Source organism: Chrysochloris asiatica, unplaced genomic scaffold (genome assembly GCF_000296735.1).
Source record: "Chrysochloris asiatica unplaced genomic scaffold, ChrAsi1.0 scaffold00125, whole genome shotgun sequence".
NCBI classification, from domain to species: Eukaryota; Metazoa; Chordata; class Mammalia; order Afrosoricida; family Chrysochloridae; genus Chrysochloris; species Chrysochloris asiatica.
The window spans coordinates 8,868,329-8,883,470 of record NW_006408643.1 but is presented as its reverse complement, the minus strand read 5'-3'; the positions used below and the strand labels follow the sequence as shown (position 1 = coordinate 8,883,470).

General features: G+C 53.3%; 1 protein-coding gene across 1 annotated transcript in view; it reads right to left on the bottom strand.

Annotated features, from left to right (window-relative positions):
* Positions 1–5,096: 5,096 nt before the first annotated feature.
* The window catches only part of TCF3 (transcription factor 3), a 33,613-nt gene continuing 23,567 nt past the window's right edge, over positions 5,097–15,142 (bottom strand). The window contains exons 8-18 of the mRNA XM_006869074.1: positions 15,012–15,114; positions 14,767–14,927; positions 14,549–14,681; positions 14,161–14,219; positions 13,993–14,071; positions 13,423–13,496; positions 13,017–13,178; positions 12,797–12,920; positions 7,808–7,913; positions 5,503–5,729; positions 5,097–5,250 (exon numbers count right to left, since the gene is read on the bottom strand). Of these exons, the coding sequence (XP_006869136.1) occupies positions 5,108–5,250; positions 5,503–5,729; positions 7,808–7,913; positions 12,797–12,920; positions 13,017–13,178; positions 13,423–13,496; positions 13,993–14,071; positions 14,161–14,219; positions 14,549–14,681; positions 14,767–14,927; positions 15,012–15,114 (1,371 nt within the window). The 3' untranslated portion in view covers positions 5,097–5,107. The remainder of the gene's footprint in view (positions 5,251–5,502; positions 5,730–7,807; positions 7,914–12,796; positions 12,921–13,016; positions 13,179–13,422; positions 13,497–13,992; positions 14,072–14,160; positions 14,220–14,548; positions 14,682–14,766; positions 14,928–15,011; positions 15,115–15,142) is intronic.

The following is a 15,142-nucleotide window of genomic DNA, read 5'->3' as shown; positions in this document are numbered from 1 at the left end:
CCTTAGCTACGCTACACTCAAGAGCAGGTTTCAGAGTGTCTTCTGTGTTCCACTTTGGTCTTTCTTTCCTATCCTTTTAATCACCTTTGCTTTCTTCCTGCATGATATTCTTGATGTCATCCCACAACTCTGCTGGTCTTCAGTCATTCTGTTCTTGAGATGGTATCTAAATCCAGATGGGAAATAACTCACGGTCATTATTTTGGCTCTGTTGGCCTTATTTTAATTTTCCTCAGCACCTGTCTGAACTTGCATATGAGCAATTGATGGCCTGTCCCAGCCAGCCCCTGGCCTTGTTTTGATTGTTTACCCATCATCTCTTCCCACAGACAGTCAGCTTGACTCCTGTGTATTCCATGTAGTGAGGTCCAAAAGTAGTCACCATTTCTGTTGTTGAAAAAAAGGTATTTGAATGAAGTCAAACATCTTGCAAAATTCTATCATGTGATCTCCAGCATCATTTCTGTCACCAAGGCCATACTTGGTGTCCTTTGTTTACAACGTCCACATTCCAATCACCAGTAATTATCAGTGCATCTTGATCGTATGCCTCATCAATTTCAGACTGAAGTTGGCAGAATTCTTCAGTTTCATTGTTAGCTTTGTGGTTGGTGTGTAAATTTGAGTAATAGTTGTATTAACTGGTCTTCCTAGTAAGTTCATACATATATCACACACAGAATTGTATTTCAAGATAGATTTTGAAATGTTTTGTGAACGATGAACGCGATGTCATTCAATTTGTCATTCCTGTCATAGTAAACCACGACTGTCCAATTTAGAATGGTCAACACCTGTCCATTTCAGGTAATGCCTAGGATATCGATCTCTATATGTTCCATTTCATTTTTGATGATTTCCAGTTTTTGTCGAGTCATACTTTGTACACAGTCCATATTGTTATTATTGACGGGTATCTGCAGTTGTTTCTTCTCATGTTGAACTGGGCACCATCAGCAAATGAAGGTCCTGAAAGCTTTGCTTCGTCCACATCATGAAGGTCAACTGTCCTTAGGAGCCTGCTGTGGTACTTAGGACAAGCACGGCTGCCAACCGCCAAGATCGGCAGTTCAAACTCATCACTTGCTCTGTGGGAGAAAAATGAGACGTTCTACTTACAGCCTTGGAAACCTTATAAGGTCGCTGAGTCAGAATTGATTTGGGGACAGGAAGAGTCTACTCTGAGGAGCTCTTCCTCAGCTGTGTTTTGAGGGTCTTCAACCTGAGGGGCTCATCTCTTGGCATTTTGTCAGTGTTCTGTGGCTATGCATGAAGTTTTCAGGGACTAAATCTCCAGAAGTGGACTGACCAGTGCCCACTCCTTCTTTCTACTCTGTAAGTTCACCATCGGTGACCCTGCTGTTTGAAACACCAGGGGCATAGCTTCCAGCATCACACAAACCACACTATGACCAACTATGGACTTCTAGAATCTTCCACATCCTCCCTTTACCAGCAAACACACACACACACACACACACACACACACACACACAGTACTTGGCAAACCACAAAGGGGCTTCCGTAAGTTCCTGGGAAAATGAAATTAAAAAAGAAAAATGGAGTCTCCCCCCCCCCCCGAATTCTCCTTCCTGGTGTGGACTAAAAGACCAAGACTAATTACCCATCTGTCTCTGCTTCCATTCATAGGCAGAGGCTGAAAGGTTCTGAGGAACAATGACTTGTTACCGTTAAGTCATTTCTACAGCACTGTGATCACCCAGCTAGCTGTTTGGGCACAAAGTATGTTTCCTGAGAAAACTAGTTTTCAAGTCTTCTGAGGCAGAGAGCACCACCCCCCATTCCAAACAGTGGTTTAGTCTCAGATATATATATATATATATGGATACATATATATATGTATGGTTTATGGTGGGAAGTGAGGATTATCATAAATATCACTGAAATCTGCATTAATAAAAATATGAAAACACTGAGCTATTGCTTCTTGGCATATCCTTCCCCCAGCTCTATACTTCTAACGGTTGTTTTCATCTAACCTCTGCGTTCCCAAATCATGTTCCTTTTCATTGCTGTGTGGTTCTTTTTGGTGTAGGGGCAGATTAGGGCCATAGGGGTTAAGGTTTCCCACCAAAATCCTCCGGACAACTCTTGCAAGTGCGTATCATGATGGGAAAACAGTGATTTAGTTCTCCCCTCCTGGCCCTTCTCCTCACCAAGTTCTTTTCAATTTTCCTAAAACTTTTTAAGCCCCTGTGAGAAAATCTATCAAGATGATCCCTTGGTAACCTCGAGAGTCACCAGAGCCCTCTGAGCTGAGCTCTGTGCCTTGAGCAGACCAGGCCCAGCAGATTATCTGGGACGCCTGGTTTGGAATGGGCCTTTGAGTTGAAGGCAGCCTGAGGAGTGAAGATCAAGTGTCCTTAACAGAGCTTGTTTGTAACCAAGGTGACTGCAAACATGTTTAACACATTGTATGTATAAACCCCGGGCACATAGGACCAGAAATCCTAGTAGCTTCGGACTCACTTTGTAAATTGCTGGCTGCCCTGGAGTCCAATGTAACCGACCCACAGGTCTCTCTGCTGGAGCTGCGGCTGGGTCCCCACCCACCTACACATCTAACACAGTTCCAAACTCCACGGAGTACCAAGGGGGACACCTGGGCACCACCAGAAGTCAAGAGGGAAACGGAGGCAGGGGCTTCTCCAAAAAAGAGAACACCAACCCAGGGTGGGGGCATCACCAGGAAAGGATCCCCTGCAACCCTCTCTCAATCCAACCTAGGGGTGGGCCCCACCCCCCAGGAGCCCAGGCTGGGGCAAGTCCTGAACTTGTTGAGTTCCATCTAGTCAGATCTGACTCCTAACTATGCTGTATAGATCCAAGGAGTGGCTGGTGGGTTTGAACAGTCAACTTGGCAGCTGAGCTGCTCCTACCATCCCTGTGGGGGCTCAGCTCTGGCCTTGGGGAATTCCAGTGGGGTTGAATTGGAGACGTGTGTTGTTGATATCTTGGTGTGTGTAGAAGCAACTAAGGCAAGGTGCTGGATGTGGGTATGAGTGGTAACCAGTCCCTAGGGGTTCATAAGGCTTCTTTCTACTAGGGGGACAGAAGCCACCCAACAGGCTGAGCTCACATTTGGGCTCTGGTTGAGGGGCCTTTTGGTTGTAAGCCAGGTGCAAAGAGGCCACCCTCAGGACACCTGGGACCAGAGACCATCAGTGTAAGGCAGGACAAGACAGGGCAAGGCAGTGTGGCACCGAGATTGGCCCAGCCCCTTGGTCCCTGGGTAGTACAGTCCATTTATGATCAGCCACTAATCTCAAGATAGGAGCTCTGGTAGCGTAGTGGTTACGAATTGGGCTGCGAACCTTAAGGTCAGCGGTTCGAAACTACCAGCTGCTCCGCGGGAGAAAGATGAGGCTTTCTACTCCCATAAAGATTTACACCCTCGGAAACCCTGTACAGGGTTGCTATGGGTCGGAACCGACTCGACGGCACTTAACAACAACAACAACTACTAATCTCAAGGTTGATGGTTCAAACCCATCCAGTGACAAAACAGAAGAAAGAGCTGGCAATCTGTTCTGTGATGACTGTCGACTGTCGGCTGCGACCAAGTCAGTTCCAACTCAGAGTGGCCCTGTGTGTGTCAGAACGGAACAGAGCTTTTACAGGCAAGACTGCCAGATGGACCTTTTCAGGCACCAATGGGTGGGTAGGAACAGACAATTTGTGGGGAAGTCAGCCAGCAGCACCACAGGAGAAAGATGAGGCCTTCTGATCCTGCCAAGACCTGTAGCTTGGGAAACTCTCTGCAGGGGGCTGTGAATCGGCGCTGATTTAAGTGCATTGCACGAGGGCTCCTTCACACAGCACACGTCAAGACCCTAGAGATGATGTCACGAGTTCCGGTGGGCCACAAGAGATGCCATGGGAATGGGTCTGGGTTTTGGTTAGTGGGGTAAGACAGGCTAGCAGAGGCCGCTCTGAAACACAGACAAAACATCTGGGTGGAGGTCACCCCCCCCACACACAGCATGGGGGAAGCAGCCCCCATCCACCCACAGGGACACGCAGAGGGTGGTACGTCTGGGGTGACAGAAACAAAAGGCAGGAGGTGTCTGGGAATTTGGCCAGGCCTGGGAGTATCAGTACCTACAAATCTGACAGTTCTATGGACTCCCGGGAGGGAATTAAGTGGCGTTCTAGGGTGGACGTCGGGGGTCTGTGTGCAGAGAACAGCATGGCAAATTTGGAGTCTGAGCAAAGAATTTTGTGGGATGTCCTGGGGTTAACTTGTGGGGGTGTGGCTCAACGTTCACAGTGCGGTCCCTTTCCTGTTCTGGGAAACCCTACCCTTGTTCACCCCTTAAGACCCGTCAAACCAAGAAGACAAGCCTCTCAATGCCTCTACAACAAGACCTGTGCCCAGACAGCTGCCCGGCTGCCTGGCTCTTTGCCAAGTCCAGTGGTTTCCAGAGCAGAGGTGGCGGGGTGCAGGTTTACAGCGGACATTCTCACATGACATTTAATAACCTGGGAGATCGCGATAAAATGTACCCACATTCAGCTCTAGAAATAGCAAGAGACACGAGACTTTTATACAAAAACATTTGTTGCTTACAAAACATATGCCAAAAAAAAAAAAAAAGCTTAAAAAAAAAAGAGACCAAAGGCAACAGCCTTGCTAATTTTCTTCTACATTTAAAAAAAAAAAAAAAAAAATTCGTAACTAATGTTCTTTTTTATTCTCCTTAAAAAAACTATGATGCGTAGGCACAATTTGCTGGTGGCTCTCAGGACAAGCCAGGTCGGCCCGCGCCTCTTTCCAGGCCATTGGTAGGTCTGACTCCTCTGCGCGGGGTCACTTAAGGCATTTTCTTTTTCCTTCTTTACGGACAGAGTACGTATTTTCTGGCGTGCTTTTTTTTCTCTTCCGTGCCCCCCCCCAACTCTCTCATTTCAAAAAAAAAAAAATAATAAAGAAAAAATGCTTCTTTCGGCCCTGGGTGAGGAGGGCAGGGACTGAGATGTATTCAGGGTCATCCGGCTGGGACCTGAAAGGGACGCTGGTGAGAGGCTGGGACGGGGGGCCACGCGAGCCTGGTGGGGGCAGGAGTGTGACCAAGCCCACCATACCTCACATGTGCCCAGCGGGGTTGTGGGCCTCACTCAGGCCCGGGTGGGCAGCCGACAGCACCATCTGAGGCTCCCCGACCACACCAGACACTTTCTCCTCCTCGCGGCGTTTCAGGCAGGCTGCTTTGGGGTTCAGGTTGCGTTCTATGGGTAAGGGGAAAGCCGGGTGGGAGAGGGTCCCTGCGAGTGGGAGTCTAGGGTGGTAGAGGGAAGGGGGTGTTGGGGACAGACAACAGGGGTTCCCACACAGCTGGCCGCTTCTCTGTCGACTCCTTCAACAGGCGTGGGGGTAGCAGGGTATGAGGGGTTGAGGGCAGAGAAGAACAGAGGGGTCCACACGGGGCTGGCCAGACACGGACAGGAAGCAGCTCGGAGCGGGCGGGGCCGGGAGCGTACCTCGCACCTGCTGCTCCAGGCCCAGGATGACCTGCACGGCCTGCTGCAGGATCAGCAGCTTGGTCTGCGCCTTGTCCGACTTGAGGTGCAGCTGGCACATGCGGCCCAGCTCCCGGAAGGCCTCGTTAATGTCCCGCACGCGCACCCGCTCCCTCGCGTTATTGGCCATGCGCCTCTCCCGGTCCCTCAGGTCTTTCTCCTCCAGGGACAGCACCTCGTCCACACTGCTGGGTGCACAGCACCGGGACCGTCAGTCAGGGCGCGTGTGTCAGCGTGATGGTCAGTGTGGGGACGTGGTGTCCATGTTGGTGATGGCTAGTGTGGGGATGTGGTGTCCATGTTGGTGACGGTCAGTGTGAGGACGTGGTGTCCACGTTGGTGATAAATCAGTGTGGGATGTGGTGTCCATGTTGGTGATGGTCAGTGTGGGGATGTGGTGTCCATGTTAGTGATAGTCAGTGAGGACGTGGTGTCCGTGTTGGTGATAAATCAGTGTGGGGACGTGGTGTCCACGTTGGTGATAAATCAGTGTGGGGACGTGGTGTCCGTGTTGGTGATAAATCAGTGTGGGGATGTGGTGTCCATGTTGGTGATGGTCAGTGTGGGGACGTTGTGTCTGTGTTGGTGATAAATCAGTGTAAGGACGTGGTGTCCATGTTGGTGATGGTCAGTGTGGGAACGTGGTGTCCATGTTGGTGATGGTCAGAGTGAGGACATGGTGTCCATGTTGGTGATAAATCAGTGTGAGGATGTGGTATCTGTGTTGGTGATGGTCAGTGTGAGGACGTGGTGTCCATGTTGGTGATGGTCAGTGTGAGGACGTGGTGTCCATGTTGGTGATGGTCAGTGTGGGGATGTGGTATCCATGTTGGTGATAAAAATCAATGTGAGGACGTGGTGTCCGTGTTTGTGGTGTGCCAACAAGAAGGGCCAAGGATGGGTTGTTCCCCCGGAATGTGAAGGGAGGGCTCGTGGCTCCTGGCTCAGGCTGTGTGTCTATATCCCTGTGGCCCTCTCTCTCCTGGAAGGACGGCCTTCCCCAGCACAGCAGCCCCTACTACGTTAACGCAGCCTGGGATCTGGGCAGAGGCCAGTCCTCCACACATCGCAGTCCCAGGAACGAGCTGGCCCTTTAGCGCTTTCTATAAAACCTGGCTGCTGCCCATCGTCCCAGAGGGTCAGGCCCCGGGCTATCTCACTGTTGACAACAGTCCCTGGAACAGTTGTAGGCATGGAGCTGAGACTGCGGCCCTGCATGTCATGGCTCTGGTCTGTCACTCTGTTGTTTTATGCCTCGGAGGAATGAAGACACCTCCAGGCTCACTGGGTTGTTGAAAAACCAACCCAGATGGTGAAGAGCATGAGCCGGGTAGGTTTCCTATACCTGCCTGTCTGCCCTGGGGGGTGCTGCCCACCCCCAGTCGCAGGCCAGAGCGGGGTCCTCCAGGTGATGCGACCCCTGAGCCCTGACAAGCGTACAGACCAAACTGCCGGTGCAGACCAAGGCGGGCTGGCCCCTGTGCCTTCCATCTTCCAAGTCCCCGTGGGGGGATTTGGGGGACGGGAGGCTGGAGACCGAGGCCCCATTGGGTGGTCCCTGAGCTCGGGCAGCAAGTGCGAGGTAGGGAGGGACTCAGGTAGGGGATGGGGGCAGGAGCGCAAGAAACAGAGAGCAGAGTGGTGGGGGTGGGAAGGGGGGAGACGCATGACATGACCCCCCCACGTGGAGACACGAAAGCCTCAGAGTGAGGCGATAGCCAGGGGCCGAGGCCCCAGGTCCGGTCCAAGCAACAGCACTGCAGGAGAGAAAGGGTTAGCGGGCAGCAGAGAGGAGCAGGGAAGGAAGGAAGCAGCTGGCGCGGGAGCGAGCGAGCGAGCGAGCGGGGCGCACGGAGTCAGGGCGGGGGTGCGGCCCCCACTGACCTCGCACTTGCTGCTCCAGGTTCAGGATAACCGACACAGCCTGGTGCAGGATCAGCAGTTTGGTTTGGGGCTTCTCACTGTTGAGGTGGAGTTGGCACATACGGCCCAGCTCCTTAAAGGCCTCATTGATGTCGCGCACCCGCAGCCGCTCCCGCGCGTTATTGGCCACGCGACGCTCCTTCTCCCGCTCGGCCTTCTGCTCGGGAGGGAGAAGGTCGTCCTCGTCCTCCTCTGGGCTACGGGGGAGGGGGCCGGGGGCCAGAGGGAGAGCGTGAGGTGGAGGGGCGAGGCGAGGGGGCCCCTGGCCGCCGCCCGGGCCGGGCGTGAGCATGTGTGAGAGTACCGGGGTACGGGGCCGCGTGTGTGCGCAGGGGGCTGGCACCTGGTCCGGGTCCGGGGGGGCTTCAGCTCCTTCTTCTCCTCCTCAGACTTATCGGCCACCGAGGCATCCTCTTCGTCCTCTTTCTCCTCCCGTTTTATCTCCCCGCCTGCAAAGTGTCGGGGTTCAGGGCTGGCGGAGGTGACAGCCTCTATCCACCTCGGGAGGGACACCAGCTCGCCAGGGAAATCGTGTTTGTTACAGAACCGGAATTCAAGGGAGCTGATGCTGTGGGTCAGCAAGGGCTCTCCACCTCTGCTATACCGGGTCATGACAGGTGGGAACCCACACCACAATATTAACGTCACAACAGGCAGAGAGAGGGAAGGACTCGTGACGGCATGGACACAGGGTGGCCCTGAGTCTGAAGCGACTGGACAGCATCTAACTGGACACCAGGAGCCCTAGTGGCCTGACAGTGAACTGCAGAGACAAGATGGCGGCAGCCAACATCAACCGAAGCCGCTCGGGCAGAGAAGGCAAACCACCCAGTCGTCCCCTGCTGGTGACAGGGTGCACTCCTCACACTGGAGACCTGACTTCACCGGGAGCAAGCTCTAGGGATCCTGGTGGTGCAACCATTGAGCGCTTGGGTGCTGTCCTCAGGGTCGGAGCTTTGAACTCCACCACCCAGTGGCTCCATGGGAGAAAGTCTGGGTGATCTGCTTCTAAACCTCAGCCAAGGAAACCGTCTGGGGCCGTTCTACTGTCACAGAGACCCCGGGGCAGCACCCGCCGACCACAAGTCCGTCACACAAAGCCCGATGATGGCCACTCCGTCAAGATATAATCCCCTAAGACTGTAGGCGTCTCCCAACCCCCGCCATCGTGACCAAGGCCGCTGGGGGCAGAGATGCCCCGGGATGAGGAGCCCTGTGGTGAATGCAAGGATGGGTGATACCAGGAGCTGGGCAGGTGGGCTCTAGAGGTCAAGAGAGCGGTGACCTGAGAGAAGGTTCCAGGGCGGCTGCAGAAGCTCCAAGGGGAATGCACGAGCTGCTCTGCATGTGTGTGTGGTGCATGTGTGTGTGTGGGGTCTTTAAAAGGGGGCAGGGGCGTCCAGAGGTCAGGCTAGAATCGGACCTAGAAATGTCAGGGCAGTAGTATATGAGAGATGGGAAGACGGGCCCAGACAGACGGGAGGGTACCAGCTGGGGTCACTTGAACGCATGTCACCACCTGTCCTTGGATTTTCACAAGACTGATGTAGGGGACGGTGCTGGCCCGCTGCTCACCCGAGCAGCACCTCTCCCTGCACTGTGCCCTTGAGAAAGAGCCCAGAGGATGGCCAGCCCTGCTCACAATGGGACCCCCAGTCCCTAGCTCCGGTGGACCTAGCAGAGCCTCCCTGGACCCTCCCCACCAAGACATCTCCCTCCAGTGCCATCCCCAAGCCTAACCTAGACCTAACCCCACCCCTAACCGCACTCTGAAATTTGACCGAATCCTGAGCTAAACCCACCCTTTTACCACTCAGTCAGTCACACTGTGGTGGCTTGTACGTTGCTGGTGATTCTGGAAGCTATGCTACTGTATGTTACTGTAAACCCCAGCAGGATCACCCAAGGAGTCCAGGTGTGACATTGTGGGGTAAAGCACTGCGTCACAAGGTCAGTTTGTCTGAGTCTGGAAGCTCAGCTGAAACTTGTCCACCTTTTTTGTTGTTGTTAAGCTCTGCTGAGTAGGTTCTGACTCATAGTGACCCTGTATAGGGGTTCTAAGGAGTGGCTGGTGGGTCTGAACTTCCAACCTTGTGTCTATAGTCCAGTTCTGATCCTATAATGACAAACCGGAAGTCTATACTAGAATGTACTGCTATTGGCCATTCTGAATCTGAAAATCATATCGTTTACTATGTATGGCAGGAATGATAAATTGAAGAGGAATGGTGTTGAATTCATCATAAAAAAGAACCTATGAAGATCTGCCTTAAAGTAAAATGCAGTCTATAATAGGGAAATATCCATACACCTATAAGGAAGACCAGTAAATACAACTATTATTTAAATTTATGCACCAACCATTAGAGTCAGCTATGATGAAATTCAAGAATTCTACCAACTTCTTTAGTCTGAAATTGATCAAAACATGCAATCAAGACATATTGATAATCACTGGTGATTGGAATGCAAAGGATGGAAACAAAGAGGAAGGATCAGTAGTTGGAAAATATGGCGTTGGTGATAGAAATGATGCTGGAGACCACATGACAGTATTTTTTAAGACCAATGACTTTATCACTACAAATATCTTTTTTAAACAACATAAAAGACAGCTATACACATGGACCTCACCAGATGGAATACAAAGAAATCAAATTAACTCCATCTGTGGAAAGAGATGGTGGAAAAGCTCCGTATCATCCACCGAAACAAAGCCAGGGGCAAACTGTGGAACAGATCATCAATTGCTCATATGCAAGTTCAGACTGAAGCTGAAGAAAATTAAACCAAGTTCATGAAAGCCAAAATATGACCTTGAACATATCCCACCTGAATTTAGAGATCACCTAAAGAACAGATTTGATGCATTACACACTAACGCCCAAAGATCAGAAGAGTTGTGGGATGACATCAAAAACAGCATACATCAAGACAAGAGTGAAGAAAAAGGCCAAAATGGATGTCAGAAGAGACTCTGAAACATGTTCTTCACGATAATATAGAATCATTAATATTGCATGCAAGTAAACTTTTGCTAAAGATAATTCAAAACCAGCTGCAACAGAACATTGACAGGGGATTGTCAGAGCTTCAAGCTGGATATAGACGAGGTGTAGAATGAGGGATATCATTGTTGATGTCATATGGATCTTGGCTGAAAGCAGAAAATACCAAAGACATGTTGACTGTGCTTTACTAACTGTGCAAAGCCTTTCAATTTCAATTGTGTGGATCATGACAAGCTATGGGCAAACTGCAAAGAATGAGTATTCTGGGTCACTTAATTGTGCTCATGAGGAATCTGTACAAAGACCAAGAGGCAGTTATATGAAACAGAACAAGGAAACACTGAATGGTTTAAAATTAGCAAAGATGTGCGTATGGGTTGTATTCTTTCACCATACTTATTCAACCTGTAGGGAGAGCAAACAATTTGAGAAACTGAACTATAAGAAGAAAAATGTGGCATCAGGATTGGAGGAAGACTCATAACAACCTGACATATGCAGATGATACAACCTTGCTTGCTGAAAGTGAAGAGGACTTAAAATACTTACTGATGAAGATCAAAGAGCACAGCCTTCGGTATGGGTTGCACCTCAATGTCAAGAAAACAAAAATCTTCACCACTGGACCAATAAATAATATCAAGATAAGTGGAGAAAAGATTGAAGTTGTCAAAGACTTCATTTTGCTTGGATCAACCATCAACATTCATGAAAGCCACAGTCTAAATCAAATGACGTATTGCATTAGGCAAATCTGCTGCACAAGACCTCTTTAAGATGTCAGTGTAACTTAGGACTAAAGTGTACCTGACTCAAGTCATGATATTTTCATTAACCTCATATGCATGCAAGGAGCTGTGGTAGCGTAGTGGTTATGAATTGGGCTGCAAAGCTTAAGGTCAGCATTTGAAACTACCAGCTGTTCTGCTGGAGAAAGATGAGGCTTTCTGCTCCTATAAAGATTTACAGCTTCGGAAACCCTGTACAGGGTCGCTATGAGTCGGAACTGACTCCATGGCACATCACCACCATAGGCATGCAAAAGCTGGATAGTGAATAAAGAAGACTGTAGAATTGATGCGTTCGGGTTGTGGTGTTGGAGGAGAATCTTGAAAGTGCCGTGGGCTGCCAGAAGAACCAACAGATCTGTGTTGGAAGAAGTGCAGCCAGAGTGCTCCTTGGAGGCCAGGATGGTGAGACATCCTCTCTCATACTTCAGACACAGTATCAGGAGGGACCAGTCCTTGGAGGAGGACACCACACTCGGTAAAGTGGAGGGTCAGTGAAAAAGCAGCAGACCCCAATGAAATGGATTAGCACAGTGGCAGTAACCATGGGTTCAAGTGTAGCAACAATTGTGAGACTGGTGCAGAACGGGGCAGCAGGGGGCCATAAGGAGCCCCTTACTCCTAAGTCTGTTCTAACCCTTACCTAGACCTAACACCACCTACACCTAGCCCAATAGTCCTTTTCCCACCTGAACCCCAGCTATCCCAAACCCTGTCCTGTCTCACCCTCATCGACTTCCCAACACGGAGTCATTCCCTCTAAACCCTCAGGACATCTCCCTCCTTTTCAGCTGTCCCCTGGAGATCACCACGATTTTACCCACTGCCAGGAGTCCGTGGTCACCCGACCCTCGCATCACCAGTCTCAGTGCCCAGCTCTGTCCTTGGGGAAGGCCCAGGCCCCCTCTGCAATGCTCGCATTCACACCCCCGCACTTAACTCATGACTTGTCTGCTCTTGGGAGCCATCTCAGATGTGATAGTCCGCAGACCACCCCGACACTGCTTATCCCTGCAGCCTCGTAGCAGCCCTTGTTTGCTCTCTCTCCCAGCTCCCTCTCACCCCAAGCTTCATGCCACTGGGCTCTTTATGACATTAGACAGAAAACTCCAGGCGGTGAGCTCATGTTCATGGGAAGAAACAGCCAGGAAAAGGAGACTGAGAACACTTGCTCCAAGAACGTTCCCAATGGCGCTGAACTGGACTTGGAGAAATGCTGAATGGGAGCTATGTTCAGCTGTGTATATATTTACAACACACACATTAAGAACCCTTCACGTCCGCCCCCGCCCCCACCAGCGCAGTCGCCTCCTCTGCTCTCCCTGCAGCCACCAGAGGGCGCCTGTGAGCACCCTCCAAAGACCATGGATTCGCCTGCCCGGTCACAGGTACACCCACCTTGGGGCTTCTCCTGCTGGCCTCAGGCTGGGCTCGTGTCTCCTTGGCACCTCCCTAGCCTCTTCCCACACTGCACACATTTCCAACATGCCCCTATCCTCCACCGCCCCTGCCTAGCGCGCCCGCTGCTCTCACCACTGTAGGAGTCGGGTGGCCTCGAGAGGTCAGGGAGGGTGCTGGGCTGACTGGGGAGAGCCACGTGGTTGTGCAGCAAGCTGGCGCTGCCCGAGAGGCCATCGTCCCCGTGGCTGCCTCCAACCTGCGTGGAGTAGGCACAGCGTCAGCGTCAGCTCTGGCTGGGTCCGGGTGGGGGCCGTGAACCCACCCGCCTCCTGCCGCTCCTCCCAGCGCTCACCAGGCTGCTATGCCGGCTGCCCATGGGCAAGACGGGAGCGGTGAAGCTGGAGGCCAGTGCGCCAGGGCCGGACAGCATCCCGTGGAGGTCACTGGCCGTGCCCACGGCGTAGCTTCGCAGCACGTGGATGGCCTCGTCCAAGTGGTCCTCCAGCTTGCTTTGCTGCAGGAAGGGTAGTGAGGGTTGAGCCGGGCCCCGGGACCTCTCGGCCCATGAGCATCGTAAGACACCTATCTTCCCACTGCTTCCCGTGACTGGACGCCACAGTACCGAGCCTGCTCGGAGAACTGTGTCCATGCACGAACCCCTGGCCCCGCAGGCAGACACACCCTCTCCAGCTGAACTTCCCCCACCTCCTGCCTGAGGAGGTCCAGAGGTCTGCGGGAAGGGGGCGCGCACAACTTACCAGGCCGTGGAGACCCCCTTCATAGCTGGGTGATAAGGCACCGGAGGCCCCTGTTCGGGGCCACTGAGAGCTTCCTATGGGGGGGGTGGGGCGTGTGGACAGGGGTATGAGAGGGAGGGGCAAGCTGGGACAGGCCACGCCCACCCTGGGCCCCTTCTGGACAGACCCTGCCCCACTCTGAGCTGGTAAGATATTGGCTTGCCAGAGGCCTGCAATACCCAGCTTGGCCACACAAGGGCGCTGGGAAGCTGCAAAGCTGTTTTCAGGGCAGGTACAGAGAACTCAGCTCACATACATACAGCCTCGTCCACCAGGCTTCTACAGCTCCTGGGGACCTTCCAGAAGCCCCTGACAGCCCAGCCTCCTGGTCCCTCTCTTCAGACCCCAGGGCACCTCTGCGATCTCAGGGTATACAGTTGGTGCCAAGTGATCAGCCATGGCGTGAATGTTACTGTGCGTGTCTAGGCTTTGCTGCTCCGGCCCCACCCACACTGAGGGGATGGGGGTGCACCTCCCATTGTCCCAGCCTCTGCCCAGTCCTCCTCCCCCAAACCCCAGCCCCTCACAGACCTGCCAAGCCCTGCGGGGAGCCCACGGGGGTGGAAGGGCTGGAGGAGAAGTTGTTACTTGAGTGATCCGGGGAGTAAATCTGTGGACAGCCATAGGAGGTCAGAGGTCAGGGGTCAGCCCTGCTGCTTCCCACCCCATGGCCCAGCCAGCCCACCTCCCACTCCTCACCGAGGCCAGCGCCTTGCCGAGTGCATCCCCGGAGCTGCCAGCCGCGGTCCCTCGTGAGCCTGTGTGGAGAGAGGTGAGGCCCAACCTCAGGGCTGTGCCACAGCTGACGGGGTGTGTGGGGAGCTCAGGCCCTGACTCCAGCTGGTCTGACTTGTGGGGAGAATGATCCCGATGGAATCTAGCTCTCTGCATCCATGGATGGGGCCCTGCGTGCTGAAGACTCTGTCCTCAGACCTGGTCCTGAGGGGCCTGAGCTAAGAGCGTGGGTGGGCCCAGGGCAGCAGCCATGGTAACCATACAGCTTGGCTCCAGGGGCCCACAACCGTCCCCCAGGGCAGGCCGCTGGCCATGGCAGTTCCTTGGACAGGCGTGAGGTGGTGGGCCGTACCCAGGAGGCTGTCGGCCCCGCTGACAGGGGGTGTGTGGCTGGGGACGCTGCTGTACGAGGCTCCAGGGGCTGAGGAGAAGCTGGACACAGCTGGCAGCCCACCATTGACCTCAGCGCCGTGCAGCGGGTAGCCCTGTTGGGGGTGGGGGAGGTGGGTCAGGGCTATGAGACTGGATAAAGGGGTTCCCCCACCCCCTCCCTATGGAGGGTACTAGTACCATGCGCTCATGCTGGTGTAGACCACCAAAGGCACCACCGCCTGAGGAGCCGCTGCCCCCCGGTGCGAGGGGCAGTGGGGATGAGCCCCCTCCGAGCATGGGCCCGAAGCCCGCTTGGCCTGGGGGACCCCAGAGCTCGGGTGAGGGGTGCAGGCTGCCATCTGTGGAGAATGGGATGAGCAAGTGTGGGGTGGGGATCCGGAACCTGACCCCAAGCCCCGTGCCCCGTCAGGGCCCCCACGCACCAGCCACATAGAAGGGGGCAGGGTAGGTGCTGCCAGGGGTCTTGGCAGCTGGGTAGGCGGTGCTGTCTCTGCCGTAGTCTTCACCTGAGCTTGTGGGGTACACCTGGGGAGCAAGGGGACAGAGATCATGT